The following is a 15,158-nucleotide window of genomic DNA, read 5'->3' on the forward strand; positions in this document are numbered from 1 at the left end:
AAGCGGGCAGCACGGCCATTTCCGTGACAGCGCGCTTTCGTTCTTGGAAAAGAACACGGGGCAGTGAGCGTTTTCGTGGGACGTGAAGAGGTCCACCTCCGCCCTGCCAAATCTCTCCCACAACAGCCGGACTGTTTGCGGGTGTAGAGACCATTCGCCCGTAGGAACATTGCCTCTGGACAGCCTGTATGGACCCAGATTCTGTAGCCCAGGCACATGCACTGCCCTCAGCGAACGCACGTTGCGCTGAGCCCAAACCAGGAGGCGTTCCGCCAGCCTGTACAGGTTTCGGGACCCGAGACCGCCCTGGCGATTTATGTAGGACACCACAGACATGTTGTCCAAACGGACTAAGACGTGGTGGTTCTTGATTTGGGGACAAAAGCGCATCAACGCGTTCTCCACTGCCAGCATTTCCAGACAGTTGATATGATGGAGCTTTTCCCGTTCTGACCACAGGCCAAAGGACGGTCTGCCCTCGAGCAGCGCTCCCCATCCCGAAGTGGAGGCGTCCGTCGACATCATCTTCACATTCGGGGAAGTCCCCAGGCTTACACCTGATTGGTACCAGCCGTTTGCTGTCCTGGGTTTCAGGGCTGTGACACAGCTCTGATTGACCTTGAGACGCAGTCGGCCAGACACCCACGCTGTGTGCGGCACCAGCACCTTCAGTCAGAGCTGCAGGGGGCGCATGCGGAGCAGGCCCAGCTGCAGAACCGGAGATGCTGAGGCCATGAGGCCCAGCACCTTCTGACAGTGTTTGAGCGAAACGGTCGCGCCGCAGCGAAAAGAACTCGCTGCGCGCTGAATGCCCAACGCGCGCTGTGGTGACAGCCGCGCCGTCATGGAACACGAGTTCAGAACTATACCCAAAAACAGAATCGTCTGACTGGGGTTCAGCGAACTCTTCTCCCAATTGACACTGAGACCGAGCTTCTCCAGGTGATCGAGTAAAACGGCCCTGTGCTCCACGAGCTCCGCTCCTGATCGAGCCAGAATCAGCCAGTCGTCCAAATAATTCAGCACTCGCATGCCTCTGAGTCTAAGAGGAGCGAGCGCTGCAACCATGCACCTCGTAAACGTACGAGGAGCCCGGACAAGCCGAACGGCAGGACTGTAAACTGGTATGCCTGGCCCTCGAAGGCGAATCTCAAATATCGCCTGTGACTTGACGCTATCTGGATTTGAAAATACGCGTCCCTCAGATCTATTGACATGAACCAGTCCCCTCTGCGGATCTGCGCGAGGAGCTTCCTGGTCGTAAGCATTCTGAAACTGCGTTTCATCAATGCCTTGTTCTTAGATCCAGTATGGGCCTGAGACCCCCGTCTCTCTTGGGCACCAGAAAGTATCTGCTGTACAGCCCCCCCTCGCTTTGAATTCGAGACACAGGCTCTACAGCCCCTTTGCTCAACAATTTTGATATTTCGGCCCGAAGTATGTGTGCTACTTCTATTTTGACCGTAGTTTCGGCGCGCGCTAAAAAGCGCGGAAGGCGTCGAAAAAACTGTAGCGAGTAGCCTTTATAATGTCTAGCACCCAATCCGAAACCCCTGGAAGCGCTGACCATGCATCTGCATGAATGGCTAGAGGCTGGATGCGAAGCGCGCTCTGTTGACTGGGCAACGGCGGCGCTTGGGTGCGCTGCACCATGGGCGTTACGCCTGTGGCATTTGAGGCGGGGAGCGCGCTGATCACAGCGGGCAGATCGCTCGTCCTCGACCCCATCCCGGTGCTTAACCGATTGGGGGAGGGCTGAGCGGGTCCCGTGGGACTCGTGATGTCTGCGAGTAACTGTGGGCTGCAAGCGTGCACATTTACCACTTTCGACTCGCTGTCTGCCTGGGCAGAGCGTACGTGCATGGGTTTCGCTTTTACAGAAACCACGCGCCGTGTGTGACATAGTGTATGTGGGCACTGAGGAGTGGGCACGTTTACTATGTGGCGCGCGTGACCGATCTGAGTCAATCTTATGTGTGCGAGCCCTGTGTGCAGGGCTGTGCTTACATGTGGAGATGGGCACTGAGGAGTGGGCATCGTCACTACATTTATAGCACCATCGGCCGTGGCCGGACGAACGTGCATAGGTTTCGTTTTTACAGAAACCACATGACGCGTGTGACATAGTGATTGTGGGCACTGAGGAGTGGGCACGTTTACTATGTAGTGCGCGTGATCGACTTGAGTCGCTTTTATGGGCGCGGGCCCTGCATGCAGGGCTGTGCTTACATGTGGAGATGGGCACTGAGGAGTGGGCATCGTCACTACATTCATAGCACCATCGGCCGTGGCCGGACGAACGTGCACGGGTTTCGTTTTTACAGAAACCACATGACGCGTGTGACATAGTGATTGTGGGCACTGAGGAGTGGGCACGTTTACTATGTAGTGCGCGTGATCGACTTGAGTCGCTTTTATGGGCGCGAGCCCTGTGTGAAGGGCTGTGCTTATATGTGGAGATGGGCACTGAGCAGTGGGCATCGTCACTACATTTATAGCACCATCGGCCGTGGCCGGGACACCAGAAATTACACCTTTTTCGGGAAATATCTGGGTAGCCGTGATAACGGTTTTTGTGTGCAGGCAAGCGGGCAACCGTACAGACTTGCGCATTGCAAAAGACGCTGAAACAGTCACAATCCCTGGAACTGAAACAGCGGCGCGCTTAGGTGAGAGCCCGGCCACAGCGGAACTCGTACACCGGCGCTTTGATGAAGCAGCCATCGTGTGTAGTGCAGACGCAGCGTCATGCAGCAGGCATAGATGGCTTTCCTAGGATGGCTTCGGAGCTCCCGGCCTCACCGTAATCCTCTGCCGCGGTCCCCGCGGCGCGGGGCAACGGCCGGTAGAGCGAGAACGGGGGTCTCGAGCTGCATTGCTGAAGCTGTTGTGATAACGGCTTTTGTGTGCAGGCAAGCGGGCAACTATGCAGGCTTGCGCGTTGCAGAAAACGCTGAGAAGGTCACAATTCCTGGAACTGAAACAGCGGCGCGCTTGGGTGAGAGCTCGTCCACAGCGGAACTCGTACACCTGCGCTTCAATGAAGCAGCCATCGTGAGTAGTGCAGACGCAGCGTCACACAGCAGGCTTTAGATGGCAACACCGCTTTTGCCGCCGTCCAGCAGAGGGCGGACAAAGGTGCGTCGCTATCGCCTGTTCCACCGGCGGAAGTGACTGGTAGTTCCTGTTTTTAGCATCATCCAGTGTGGAGAATGCTAGTGAGACAGACGAACGAGTTTGCGCTGAATATGGAGCGTTCCAAGCCTTCGCCACCTCTTCGTGAAGCTCAGGAAGAAATGAGGCGGGCTTTGAGAAGTACGCTCATCCGAAAGGAAAATACCATCCAGCCGGGAACGAGAGGGGGGGCGCTGGTGCAGACCACTCGCGGCCGAGACTCGTCGCGGCCAACGTGAGCGCTCGCCCCGGCTCCTTCTCGATGCCAGCTCGTCTGCTGGGCTTCTGAGCAGAAGGCGCGAGATCCTCGGAGCTCGCCCAGCCCTCACTGCCCGAAGCTAGCAGAGAGCGCATGTCCTCTTCCCCCGACGCGGCCCTGAGATCGACTTCCTCGGACGATGCGCCGGCAAACAGCGGGCGCTGCCCACTGGGAAGCGATGCAGGGGAGGCCGGTGAAGCAGGGCGAAACGGCGAGCTCGGTTGAGCTGAAGACGGTTCCAGAATCCGCTGGAAGCGGCGCTTTCACGGCGCCTCAGCACAGCGGAGAATGCAGGCTCAGAGAAAAAGGCCAGGCGAGTCCTCAGAGTCACCATGGCAACAGCTCGCAGTGAGGGCATCCGCCGTCAGCGAGCGCGAGCGCTGCATGATCTTCACCCAGGCAGGAGACACAGATGACGTACCGGTCTCCCTCGCTGAGTGGGGCTCTGACGAGCCGCAGGAAGGCATCTTAAAAAAGACGCAAGCTCTTTTACGAGTGTGTGTCGTAAGGCGAACACACACATACACATAAAAAACAGCTGGATATAACAGAATTGAAAGGATATAGGCGCCGGACAGCGCAGCAGGAACGGCAGTGGAAGGCGGCGAAGGCCAGCAGCTTCAGAATGGCTCTTCCCGCTGATATGCTTCTCAGACGGCGCTTGCTTCCTTCGTGATCCAGCGATGCGTGAGCTTCGCTGAAGAGATGAAGAATCAGGTAAGTCAGCCTTTTCGAGCTCCTTTTATAGGTTGGGCCACACCCGTTTCGGCGGGAAGTGGCAAGAAGGGCGCGAAGCGCCATTATTGGTCTGATGTTGCATCAGCCTGCGCTCGATAGGCTGTGCAGTTGCCGCAGAACAAGCCAATGAGCGAACGAGCCGTCTCGCCTATGGCTGTGTACTGCTGCAAATGCGCTTTACAAAAATACAAAATTAAGGATAATTTTTTGCTTCAGTATTTCGTGAAAGGAGACTTTTCCCATAGCATCTTAGCTATGACGCAGTACGAGAGAGCTCTCGTAAGAGAACTAGGTCTATAATTTTGGGGTAATGATGGATCAAGATTTGTTTTCTTTAGAATTGGTTGAAAAACAGCTTGTTTAAAATAAACTGGAACTTGCTTAAAATATACAATAATTGTTTAGCTGATCTAAAGTAAGTTGTTGTGATGCATCATGAAAAATGAAATTGTAGTATTTTATATTATCCCAAAAATAACACTTTTTTAACTGAGGCATGCAGCTTTTGCCATCTGAACTAGTTTTTTTAGAAAGTGGATATCACAGTGGTAAAATTGTTAGCTTTGCAGTGGGGTGTTTTACTTCTAATCTGTGTAATAGTTGCCTGGCTAATAATAGTCTTGGTAGCTGAGAGGTACAATGGCTTGGTGTGCGGGATGCTTAACATCATATTTAAGGACAGTGTTGCAGTAACACCACATGATTCACAACTTCGAACACAGCAACAAAACCAGTACAAATAATACAGAACAGCCGTTTTTGGCATTATTTATTCATGCTGTGGTGTATGCTGGGAAAAATAGTCCTGCCTCAAGCACCACAGACATCTTTAGGAGCTTGATCAGCAAGATCGACCAGCTTGACCAACCAAGATGCTAATGAACATCATTGCTATATGTTGTTCCAAAAACATAATCCAGTCTGGACAAGCATGAAAGTTCTGTTTTGGGAGTATAGAAACTGTACAGATCTGATCAATTGCTTTTTTTTTTAATCAGCTGGTTTGTTAAGGTGCTGAGGAGAGAAAGACCCCCGAAGAGACTAGAGTTGATCAATCAATTAATGAGTCTAATTTTTAATGGGCTGTGAAATTGTGCCGTCTCACTTGCAGTGTGTCCTTGGTCATTACTCTCAATATACAAACTGTCAAAGTTTGAAACTCACAATTTTTCTAAAAGGTTAATGTACCCCAAAATCCAATACGCTGCTAAATGGAGGAAATGTGCTCACGCACACCTAGAATAATCTGATGATAAACACCCGGATGGTTCTCTTGCCGGCCTCCTCCTGGGAGCACTTTCCAGTGGGGATGGCTGACAGCAGTGAAGGGAGGAGACTGTGGATTGTGGGTAAAAAAAGTGCTGTGTACTTGTTTTTAAGGTGGCCAGGACCTCACATCTGCTGAATCAGACTGAGAACTGCTTCTTACATTTATCCAATCTGCCTACACAGCAGATAAAGATAACTAATCATTAATGCATCAGCCAGTTCAACCTACAATATTCTACTCTAAATGGTGTTTTTCCCCATCTCTTCAAGTTATGTAATTTATTAGTCTATATTTAGCTTTTTTCCCAGACTTCGAAGCAAATATGGGTATGAATTTTGCTTTAACAAGTCTAGCATAACCATATTGTTCATCAGAAGATGTTAACTAGAAAGTTCATTGTCTAAGGATTTCTTGCAGACTTTGAAGAGAGCTTTGAATCTTATGTGGATGTTAGCTTAGATTGAGCCTTGATCTTTTACTGTAGCCTTGACCTGGAGACCTTTTGAAATCACATTAAGTCATAAAAGTGGTCTTTGTCTTGAGTTTCAGACTTTGGTTTCATTTGGAGCAACATGTATGATGCAACAAATGAATCACTTTCTCTGTTTCAGTTCATTAAACTGAACTGAACTGTTCTTAGACAAACGGGTCATGATCTGGGCCTGAATCTGGCAATCAACTTATCTAGTCTTTTCAGCAGTGAAATTTGCATTTTCATCCTTCCTTTTATATTAAAAAAGTAGTATTTTTTGCTCCACAAACCTCATCCTCTCCCTAAATCAAATAGCTTTCTTTCAAATGGCAGTCTTGCCCGTTTGGAATAATGGAGATTTCCTGCACAGATATGTCCATAAAGGTGCCCTTGAGCTGCTAGATGTTCTATACTGTGCTGCCATGAGAGATGAGAACCGTCATTACAATGATTGCATTATTCTGACGTCATTCTGTTTTCTTCTTCAGAATCTCCTTTTGACTTGCAGTAATCTAACCGCAAGTCATGACATTGTATCAGAGTGCAACAGTTGGGTTCCTGAGGTAAAATTCCCAATTATTTACTCTGTAAGGGAATTGATTTTTTTTAACGATAATATATTAACTCTAAAAGACAGACCTTCTGTGAGTTAATCAGTGGTATATGCTTTTGTTGAAGCATTCAACATGCAATTTTTCACTTTTTGATCCCTCTTTCCCCTGGTGGAAAAACAGCTTCACCCCAAAAAAATGACAAAACAGGAAATTGCTACAAGAAAATTTGGTCAAAAAAAGAGTGCTTACCAATTAACCACGGTGAATGGCATAATAGTCAGTCTTACTATGCTCTTCAATATTTGTACACATATTTAAGTCAATACTTTTATGTATTTGTAGTTTTTAATTTGACTTGTTAAGTTTGACTTATTTTATTATTTTTAATAATAAATATATATATAATGGAAAAATGTAATTGATTGTTTTACTTTAATATGAAATTGTGGCATGCTTTTATTTTTATTACTTCGTGCATAATAGTGGTGGGACAATGGCTTATAGACATCACAATGTTGTGCCGGCACCGTTAGCCCCAACCCCCCCTTTGGAATGCACATTAACTTTTTAGTTTCACTATCACTTTCGAGATTCGCGAACATACGTACTATGTTTATACTATGAGGCGGCAGTACTTAACCCCTAAACCCCCCCCCCCAAATGATGCCATCATCCATCGCGATGTTTCATTTTAGCCATAGTCCAATGGCAAATTTGTTGACATCGCCCAACCCTAGTGCATAACCTTCTTTACCCTCTGATGGCAGAGTGGCTCTGATGCATCCTTGCTGTCTAGTAATTTTCCTCAGGAAATGCAAATCTGTAGTCTTCCTTAGACAGGACATCTTTGCAAACTAGATTTACTCATACTCTAAACCATATGTCCACACATTATTTACAAAAATGCTGCATTATTCACTTGATTTCTCCTCTAGATGCACCAGATCCTTCACTGGCTACTTAATATTCAAAAAGTGACTGAAATGAGTTTCAAGAAACTGTCATTTTTCATTCAGCTTTCAAGGACTCTCATCAAGGATATTTTCCCAAACACCTGCAAATGCTTCTCACAATCTTAACAATTGTTAGATATTCATCTCATGCACAGATTGCCGTCTTATTTTAATATTTTGTTGGTTTTTTGTGTCTTGTATGTTTTCAAATGTGCTTTTCATTATGTATTTCCCCTTCTATTTCTCTGTCGTCCATGTAGATTTAGTTCTTTAATGACTTTAATGTCTGGTTAAATGAATAAACAAATAAATGAATCCACAGACATGCACTGACAAAGTGCACGTCTCTCCCTCTCTGCCAAGTCATTGCAGCAGGAACACGGACAAGACTCCGGGGAGGCGGTGCTGTTTTGTATTCATATGACACAGCTCTCCTCTCCTTCTCCCTTTCGTTGGCACTTCCTCTGACATCTGATTGAACCACTTTGTTTCTTATGCATGCAACACTTTGTTTACCTCTCGTGGCCAACTTCAAAATGATGGCTTAAGTTCATTTTGGAAGGATGAGAGCCATGGCTCAATCTTCTGCTTGTTTTTGAGTAAGCAGATGCTTTTGGAAAAGAACAGAGTGAGTAAATCAGGATGTGGATGACCTGTGTTGAGATGAAAGGTACTTTTCCATTTCTTTAGATGCAGTTGGCCTCAACATTTTGCGTGGTTTGAGGGGAACAAATCAAACCTCATGGGGTTTAGTCTTTCATCTCCCTCCACCTTCCCCTTTGTATTGAACATGCAAATCTGACAGACTGCAACCACCCACTCTCCTGCCAACGCTCCCCACAACCCTACCAACCGCCATCCCATCATCGAGGATTACATGAAAGAGTTGTAGAGCAGTAGAGAGAGTAACAGGAAGGGATAGACGAAAGAGTAGGAAATGTGTTTCAATAAATAAAAGATGAACATGAGGATTAGTTAACGTGGCGGTGTATGGATTAGCTGTACCTGTATGATATTTGTTCAGCCAATACATTTGGTAATAATTAGCTAAGCATCACAACTAGTGCTGAGTTAAAGAAAACCCCTTATGTTAAGAAAAAATAGTTATAAACAAGATCTGTTTTATTGACATTGCTTTGGTTGAAACACAGATTTAGTGTATACGTAAGGCATGCGATGTTCAATTATGTTTATTTCGCATTAAAACTAGTAGTAAAGAGAAAGGAATGATCGTGCTCCACAATGACATTAGACCTGAGGGGTTTATACAGTAATCTGTCGCACCACATCCAAAAGCGTCCAATCTATATTATTGTTTGAATTCCCTGAAAAAGTTGACAATTTGAAAGATAAGACTTTGTTTTCTCATCACAAGTAACACTATACAAAACTGTACGTTTCCAGTCGTGCAGTGGTTAAAACAATGCTGTATTTGTTCGGTACAAATGTGTACCGAACATTTTCAGTACGAATACATATATCGTCACACCCCTACTATGTATTCATATTTTGAATTAGTTTTTTTTTTTTACTTTTTAAGTTTAGTAATTTTATGTGCTTATGTCATTTTGGTCATTCATTCTTGATTCTTGGTCTTATCTTATTGCGGACCTTATCTGGTTTTTGAGTTTTGGATGAAATTCAGCTGGTTACACTGGGAGACCAGCTAAAATCTTTCTTCCCCATTCTGATGCTCGGTTTGAACTTCAATAGACCAGCATCCTAAACAAAACATAAGCTGATGACCAGCAACTATGTGTAACACCGGCTTTAAAATCTTGCAGGAAAAAAGGGAGCTGGCTGGCATTAAGGAAATAGATGCATCATTGTGTGCTTGCTTCCCCTTCAGAAACCAGCCGTCACTTGCATAGATTAGCGCTTTATCATTAGCATGACACAGATCCGTCCTGTCGGCTGTGATGCGATGGATGATGGAGTCTGAGGGGGTTTCTAAAGTGTTCACTTCCACACAGAAAGCAAAAATATGTGTGTGGTAAAGCTTAGCATTGCCAAATGGGTGAACAGGGATGGAATAATTTGGTTCTTTATCAGATTTGTAATAGCACTCTGGCTGTAAACTGATTAATCTCATTTAGAACTTCTGGATTAAATGATGTTTCTCTTGCTTTATCTGTCTGCCTCGTCATGTCTTTCTCTCTCTCTTTCTGCCCCCTTCACACTGACTGTGATATCTCTGGAGGTCGCTACGTCCCTGTACTTGTTGGTCATTAGTAGGCTCTGTGTTGTTGATTTTATTTTTATTTTGACTAGGGATGCACAATAAATATTGCACGATATTTAATCCGCATCTCGTCAGTAAAGCTTTATAATTATCTTGCATTCCTAATTTTGACAATGAATACCATGAGAAATATATTCAGTATGAGTCAAAATCTACTTAGGTGTAATTAAATGCAACAAATCACAAAAAAAAAGTTACCATATTTTATTAAAAAATGTAATATTTTCTCAAACTTTGATAATTGAATTAATCTTTTAAATAACGGATTATATTTAAATAACACATCAGTTTCAGCGAAGAACAAATGCATACCCACATGAGTTTTATTAGGTACATTATGGACTCTGACAGGCAACATGTTGAGGGCGCTTAGGGCACCATTTTCTCTTTCTTTTCTTAAAGTGATGGCAACACTTTCAGTAGTTTTCCAGGAAATGCATGCACTCCCTGGATATCTTTAGGCTTCTTGTAAATACTACTGTGTGTTGTGTATGTAATTTTTTTTTTTTTGTGCTCCACTATCTTCACTCCAATTGAAAGTTGCTACATGCACCACTCCTAATTTGCATGAAATGTAACTTTACTCAAATTTATCACACTGAAGGACACAGCCACATTGTGTCATCACTGAATCTTGTCAGGGGAAAACACTGACTCACTGAAAATGAATGAGTTTCTGTCGCTACAGTCTGTCAGTCTCAGTGTGAACAGGGTTTACCCTTAGATGCAGGGCCATTCTTTATTGTGCACGCAGCTATATATAACTGTTGATCTCTTTCATTTCACACCCAGACTGTGCAGAGTGAAATACCTGAAGTTCACACAGTTTGCTGTGCAGTATGTTGTTTATGTGCGTCTTTCATTCTGAATAGATGGATATGGTGAATTCTAAAACCCACACAATATGAAATTGAAACTGGGATTTAGAAATACTTCCTACTCACTTCTTTATAGGTGGAGAAACACAACACACACATAAAGAGCTGGAAACCAAGCTCTGGGTGAATTACAGTAAGCCAAAGCGGTTTGCTACTGGTGTGAATGTGCTGTCATGGCAACAATTGAGTAGAAATACTACACATGTATGACCTACAACGCCCTATTGAATTTATTTTCATCCCCACAGCAGTCATTAGTAAATGGAAGCAATGCATATTCAATAAAACCCCTTTTGTCTTCAATAACTAGACTGTCTGTTAGTTTCTAATGCACATTGACATAACTGGAGTCATGGGGTGCATGTTTGTTTTCTTGAAACAAGTGTCTAAACTTGGCTTTTGAGACATCCGTCCTTGCATACAACCCTGAAGTCATCCATGTGTAAAAGGCCAGTGAACTGTGAGGGATGGGGTCAGCTTTTTACACATGATCTCTTTGCCTTGCTCACTTAGCATAGAATGGCAGTAATTCATGGAATTGCTGTATACTCGACCTAATGTCTTACTCCTTTTTTTCTTCTTTTTTTCCTTTTTTTTGGGGAGAAAAATACTCCTTCTTTGATTCTGCTTTAATGAAGCGAAGTCTGTGTTAATGAGCTTTTGTGTTGTTGTATGTGTGACAAAGTTCTCCGCCGCCTACTTGGTTAAGGGCTTTTACTTCAGTTTTTTAAAAGCAGGCTCCTGACATCATTTACATAATTTCCTTTCAAATTGCTAACTGTTCATAATTGAACTTTTCCAAATCGTTCCAGTCATGTCACAACTGGTTTATATGAACTTATTTATTTTAAGTTTAGTATGTCAGTGTTGTTCTAAGATTTAGTTTTAACTGGATGCTTGCTTTTTTTATTTAGTGCTTTTGTTTTCTTTGAAGCTTTTTGTAAATGGTACAGATGCTACTCTTGTGAGAATGGATGGATGGATAGAGAGAGAGAGAGAGAAAGATCCTTTTTGAGCGTTACCCAACTCTTTGTGATTCATAAGGATATCTTGAATTTTTCACAAAACAAAGAAGGTTCCCCTCATTGCTCTTCACACAGATGTCTTGAAACTTATTTGGGACATGATTGGTTTTAGGATAACCAGCTTGAATTTATTTCATTCAATAAGGTTTATACAATTTTGGTTTTTATCCCCAAATCTATCCATTGCTATTCATTTCTTAAAAAAATGGAGGAGTGGTTTCTAATCTGCTTTGTCTGTTAAAGTGAAATATTTGAAGGCATTGATTTGGTTCAGAAATTTTGTTTACTTTTGCATACCAAAAATCAAAAACATTAAATTAGTTGTATTGTTGTATAATCATGTCATTTCGATTGTTGTCTTTGGCTGTGCATTTCTCTAATTTAAAAGACGTGGCAGTCATCGTAAATTAATTTTTAGTATGTGTCATAAAATTGCAAAAGACTGTTCATAAGAGGTGAGAAAAATCGGTTTTACTAATGTCCCCTTATTACCTACACTGACAATGTACAGAGCCAGACTTTCCTGTTTCTGTAGAGGCAGTCTGTTATAATTATCTATAGAGAAGGCTTAGTTATGTATTCAGTACCATTAGTAAAGTAATCTGGCATTTAGGTTGCAGAAAACAAGCATATTTCTCTCAGTGGCATCACTTTGAAAGTTTTTATTTATCTATTTTTTTTTTAAAGGTTAATGACTTAAAGTAAATGCTGCATGTTTTACCTTATATCTGAAAAAGAGATTTATTAATATTCTTCTTTATATTTAATATCTGCAAATGGAATTTTGCAGATGTCATTCAACTAATTTTCATTTATTGTTGACATTTTTTTCTTCTTTTATCTTATCTTTGTCTATCTGTCTTTAAGATCCTTCTAATATCAAGAATTATACAAGTGTCCAAATTGACCGTATCTCTTTTAGAACAAATTATTATTATTAGAAATAGATAAGAAAATGTACAAACTAACACAGAGATTCTAAATATCCCCATGGTGCCATACTGAAGATATGAATGCTTTTACTCTCCTTTCTTTCCTCCCTTCTGACTTACCTTCTTTAATCTAAATCTGACTAATAGCATGTTTGCTTGTGTAACTCCACAGGTTGCATTTCCTGGTCTTCCACACAGAAGAGGTGCATGATGTTTTGCGGATCTGGGACGGGCCTCACGATGGAGGCGTTCTCTTGCGAGAGCTAAGCGGCTCTACACTTCCTCCGGACCTCCACAGCACCTTCAGCTCCGTCAGTCTGCAGTTTACAACCGACTTCTTCACCAGCAAGCAGGGTTTTGCTCTGCAGTTCTCAGGTATGTGTTTGGTCGTGATGTGTATGTGTTCTTTAAAAGTGTGGGTGTAATTTTTAACTAGGTGCTTATTACTAGCACATTGACTGCTTATTAATACTTATAAAGCATGTTAAATGCCTTATTATGCTGACCATATTTTAGATCTCTTAATCCTACCCCATGCCTAAACTTAACAACTACCTTACTAACTATTAATTAGCTGCAAATCAGGAGTTTATTGAGGCAAAAGTCATAGTTAATACTTAATATAATAAGAACTGGTCCCCAAACTAAGGTGTGACTTAAATGTAAAACATTTCTTGAAATTTTATGCATGCAAACAAAAATTCAAGTATGTGAGCAATTGGTCGGACAGTTTTTTGAGTCAGTTGTAGCCAGTAATCTGAGCGAATTATTCCATAACATGACTTGAGGCAAGTTGCATGATATTTTTTGTTTGTATCTAGAAATGTATTCAGTAAATGTGCGTTCGTGTTTTACTGAATACAACAAAAAATTACTCCCGTAAGCGAGCATGTAAGTTAATTTTGTTTTTGGGAAATTTAATTTCCATCTTGCTGTTTCCATTCAGCATCATCCTGAACCTCATACAATTTCTGAAAAAAAAAAAAAACTTGCTGGTGCTTGAGCTCCAGAATAACAACTGAAAAGCACCATCTTTAAGTTTCTCCTAAAGCCTCCAACAGCACCCACCATGCAGCATGGCCTTACAGATGCAACTTCTCCACTGACAATAAGTGAAACCTGTTAAGCAAAGGTTTATGTGCTTCTGTCTGCTGTCAGCCTGTAACCAGGGTAACCATCCCCACCCACCTCCATCTAACCACAGTGTCCTGATTTCTTGCGTGATACCTTGGAGACTCATAAAAGACATTACAGATTTGACATAAAAAGTAAAACTAAATAACATGCCATTACCCATCAATGCCATGTTATTTCTGTTCCAAAGCCTCACATTTTACTTTTAAAACAGCCCATCCGGCTGAAAGCATCTTTGAGAGAGTACCACAGAGATGCAGGTGTCTAGATAAATAAATGAATGTGTAGAAGTGGGCTAGAGCTGTCATTTGGGCTCTACAGATTCAGTGTCTGCAATTGTGGCCTTTAGAATTTGTCATCATCAATGGAGCTGGTGAGGCCTTCGAGTTGAAAAAGTTGAGAACCAATGTTAAGACAATGGGTTCCACTGATTATGTTACAGTTGCTGACTGGATGTTTTTCTTTCTGCAGTTTCAACTGCCACTTCCTGTAATGATCCTGGCATTCCAACAAATGGCACCCGCATAGGAGACAGCAGAGAGCCAGGGGATTATGTGCAGTTCCAGTGCGATGCCGGATACCTCCTACAGGGGGCGACCAAAATCACCTGTACTGAGATCAACAACCGTTTCTTCTGGCAGCCTGATCCGCCCACCTGTTCTGGTAAGAGCGTGCCAAATTAACAAATGTAAACGCTTCCTTCCTCAACCAACACTTCCACAGTCATCCCTCCATCTTTTCGCTTTATTTTTAACATAACAGTTAGCATTTTAATCTTGAATGTGTGAGGAGCCTGATGTCAGACGCTTCCAGTTATTTTAGTTGATCAAAATCAGTCTATTATGTTCCTTCATGTTACAAACTGGTATATGTTAACATATACCAGTTGTTAACACAGAGCATCCCCCTTATTTTGCAGGAAGTAAGCTATTTCTTGTGAAGGTGCGAGTCTAGTGATTCATTTGGCCATCAGTAAATTACTAGAGAAATAAAAGTGCACTAAATGGTGAAACTATTGGTATATATATATATATATATATATATATATATATATATATATATATATACCAATAGTTTCACCATTTAGTGCACTTTTATTTCTGGTATATATTGGTATATATATATACCAATAGTTTCACTAAATGGTGAAACTATTGGTATATATATATATATATATATATATATATATATACCAATAGTTTCACCATTTAGTGCACTTTTATTTCTCTAGTAATTTACTGATGGCCAAATGAATCACTAGACTCGCACCTTCACAAGAAATAGCTTACTTCCTGCAAAATAAGGGGGATGCTCTATCCCATTAGTTTCTCATAAGGAAAGAAACAATTATTCACTATCACATAAGCAATCTTTTTGTTGTAACAAAGATAGACAAAGTTTTAATTTCACTAATAATGTTAGTGCTAATACACCGCAGAAAACTCATGTAGCATGCTTTATAGAATGAGCTAGGTATCAGCTTTTTCACTCTCTCACAATCACTCAGTGATTGTATGAAAAGTTCCA

The 15,158-nt window shown here is 42.6% G+C and overlaps 1 protein-coding gene across 1 annotated transcript in view; it reads left to right on the plus strand.

Moving 5' to 3' along the window:
- The window catches only part of LOC132145441 (CUB and sushi domain-containing protein 2-like), a 313,214-nt gene that overhangs the window by 220,233 nt on the left and 77,823 nt on the right, over positions 1–15,158 (plus strand). Inside the window, exons 26-27 of the mRNA XM_059556481.1 lie at positions 12,670–12,872; positions 14,103–14,294. Of these exons, the coding sequence (XP_059412464.1) occupies positions 12,670–12,872; positions 14,103–14,294 (395 nt within the window). The remainder of the gene's footprint in view (positions 1–12,669; positions 12,873–14,102; positions 14,295–15,158) is intronic.

Source organism: Carassius carassius, chromosome 8 (genome assembly GCF_963082965.1).
Source record: "Carassius carassius chromosome 8, fCarCar2.1, whole genome shotgun sequence".
In the NCBI taxonomy this organism is placed as follows: domain Eukaryota; kingdom Metazoa; phylum Chordata; class Actinopteri; order Cypriniformes; family Cyprinidae; genus Carassius; species Carassius carassius.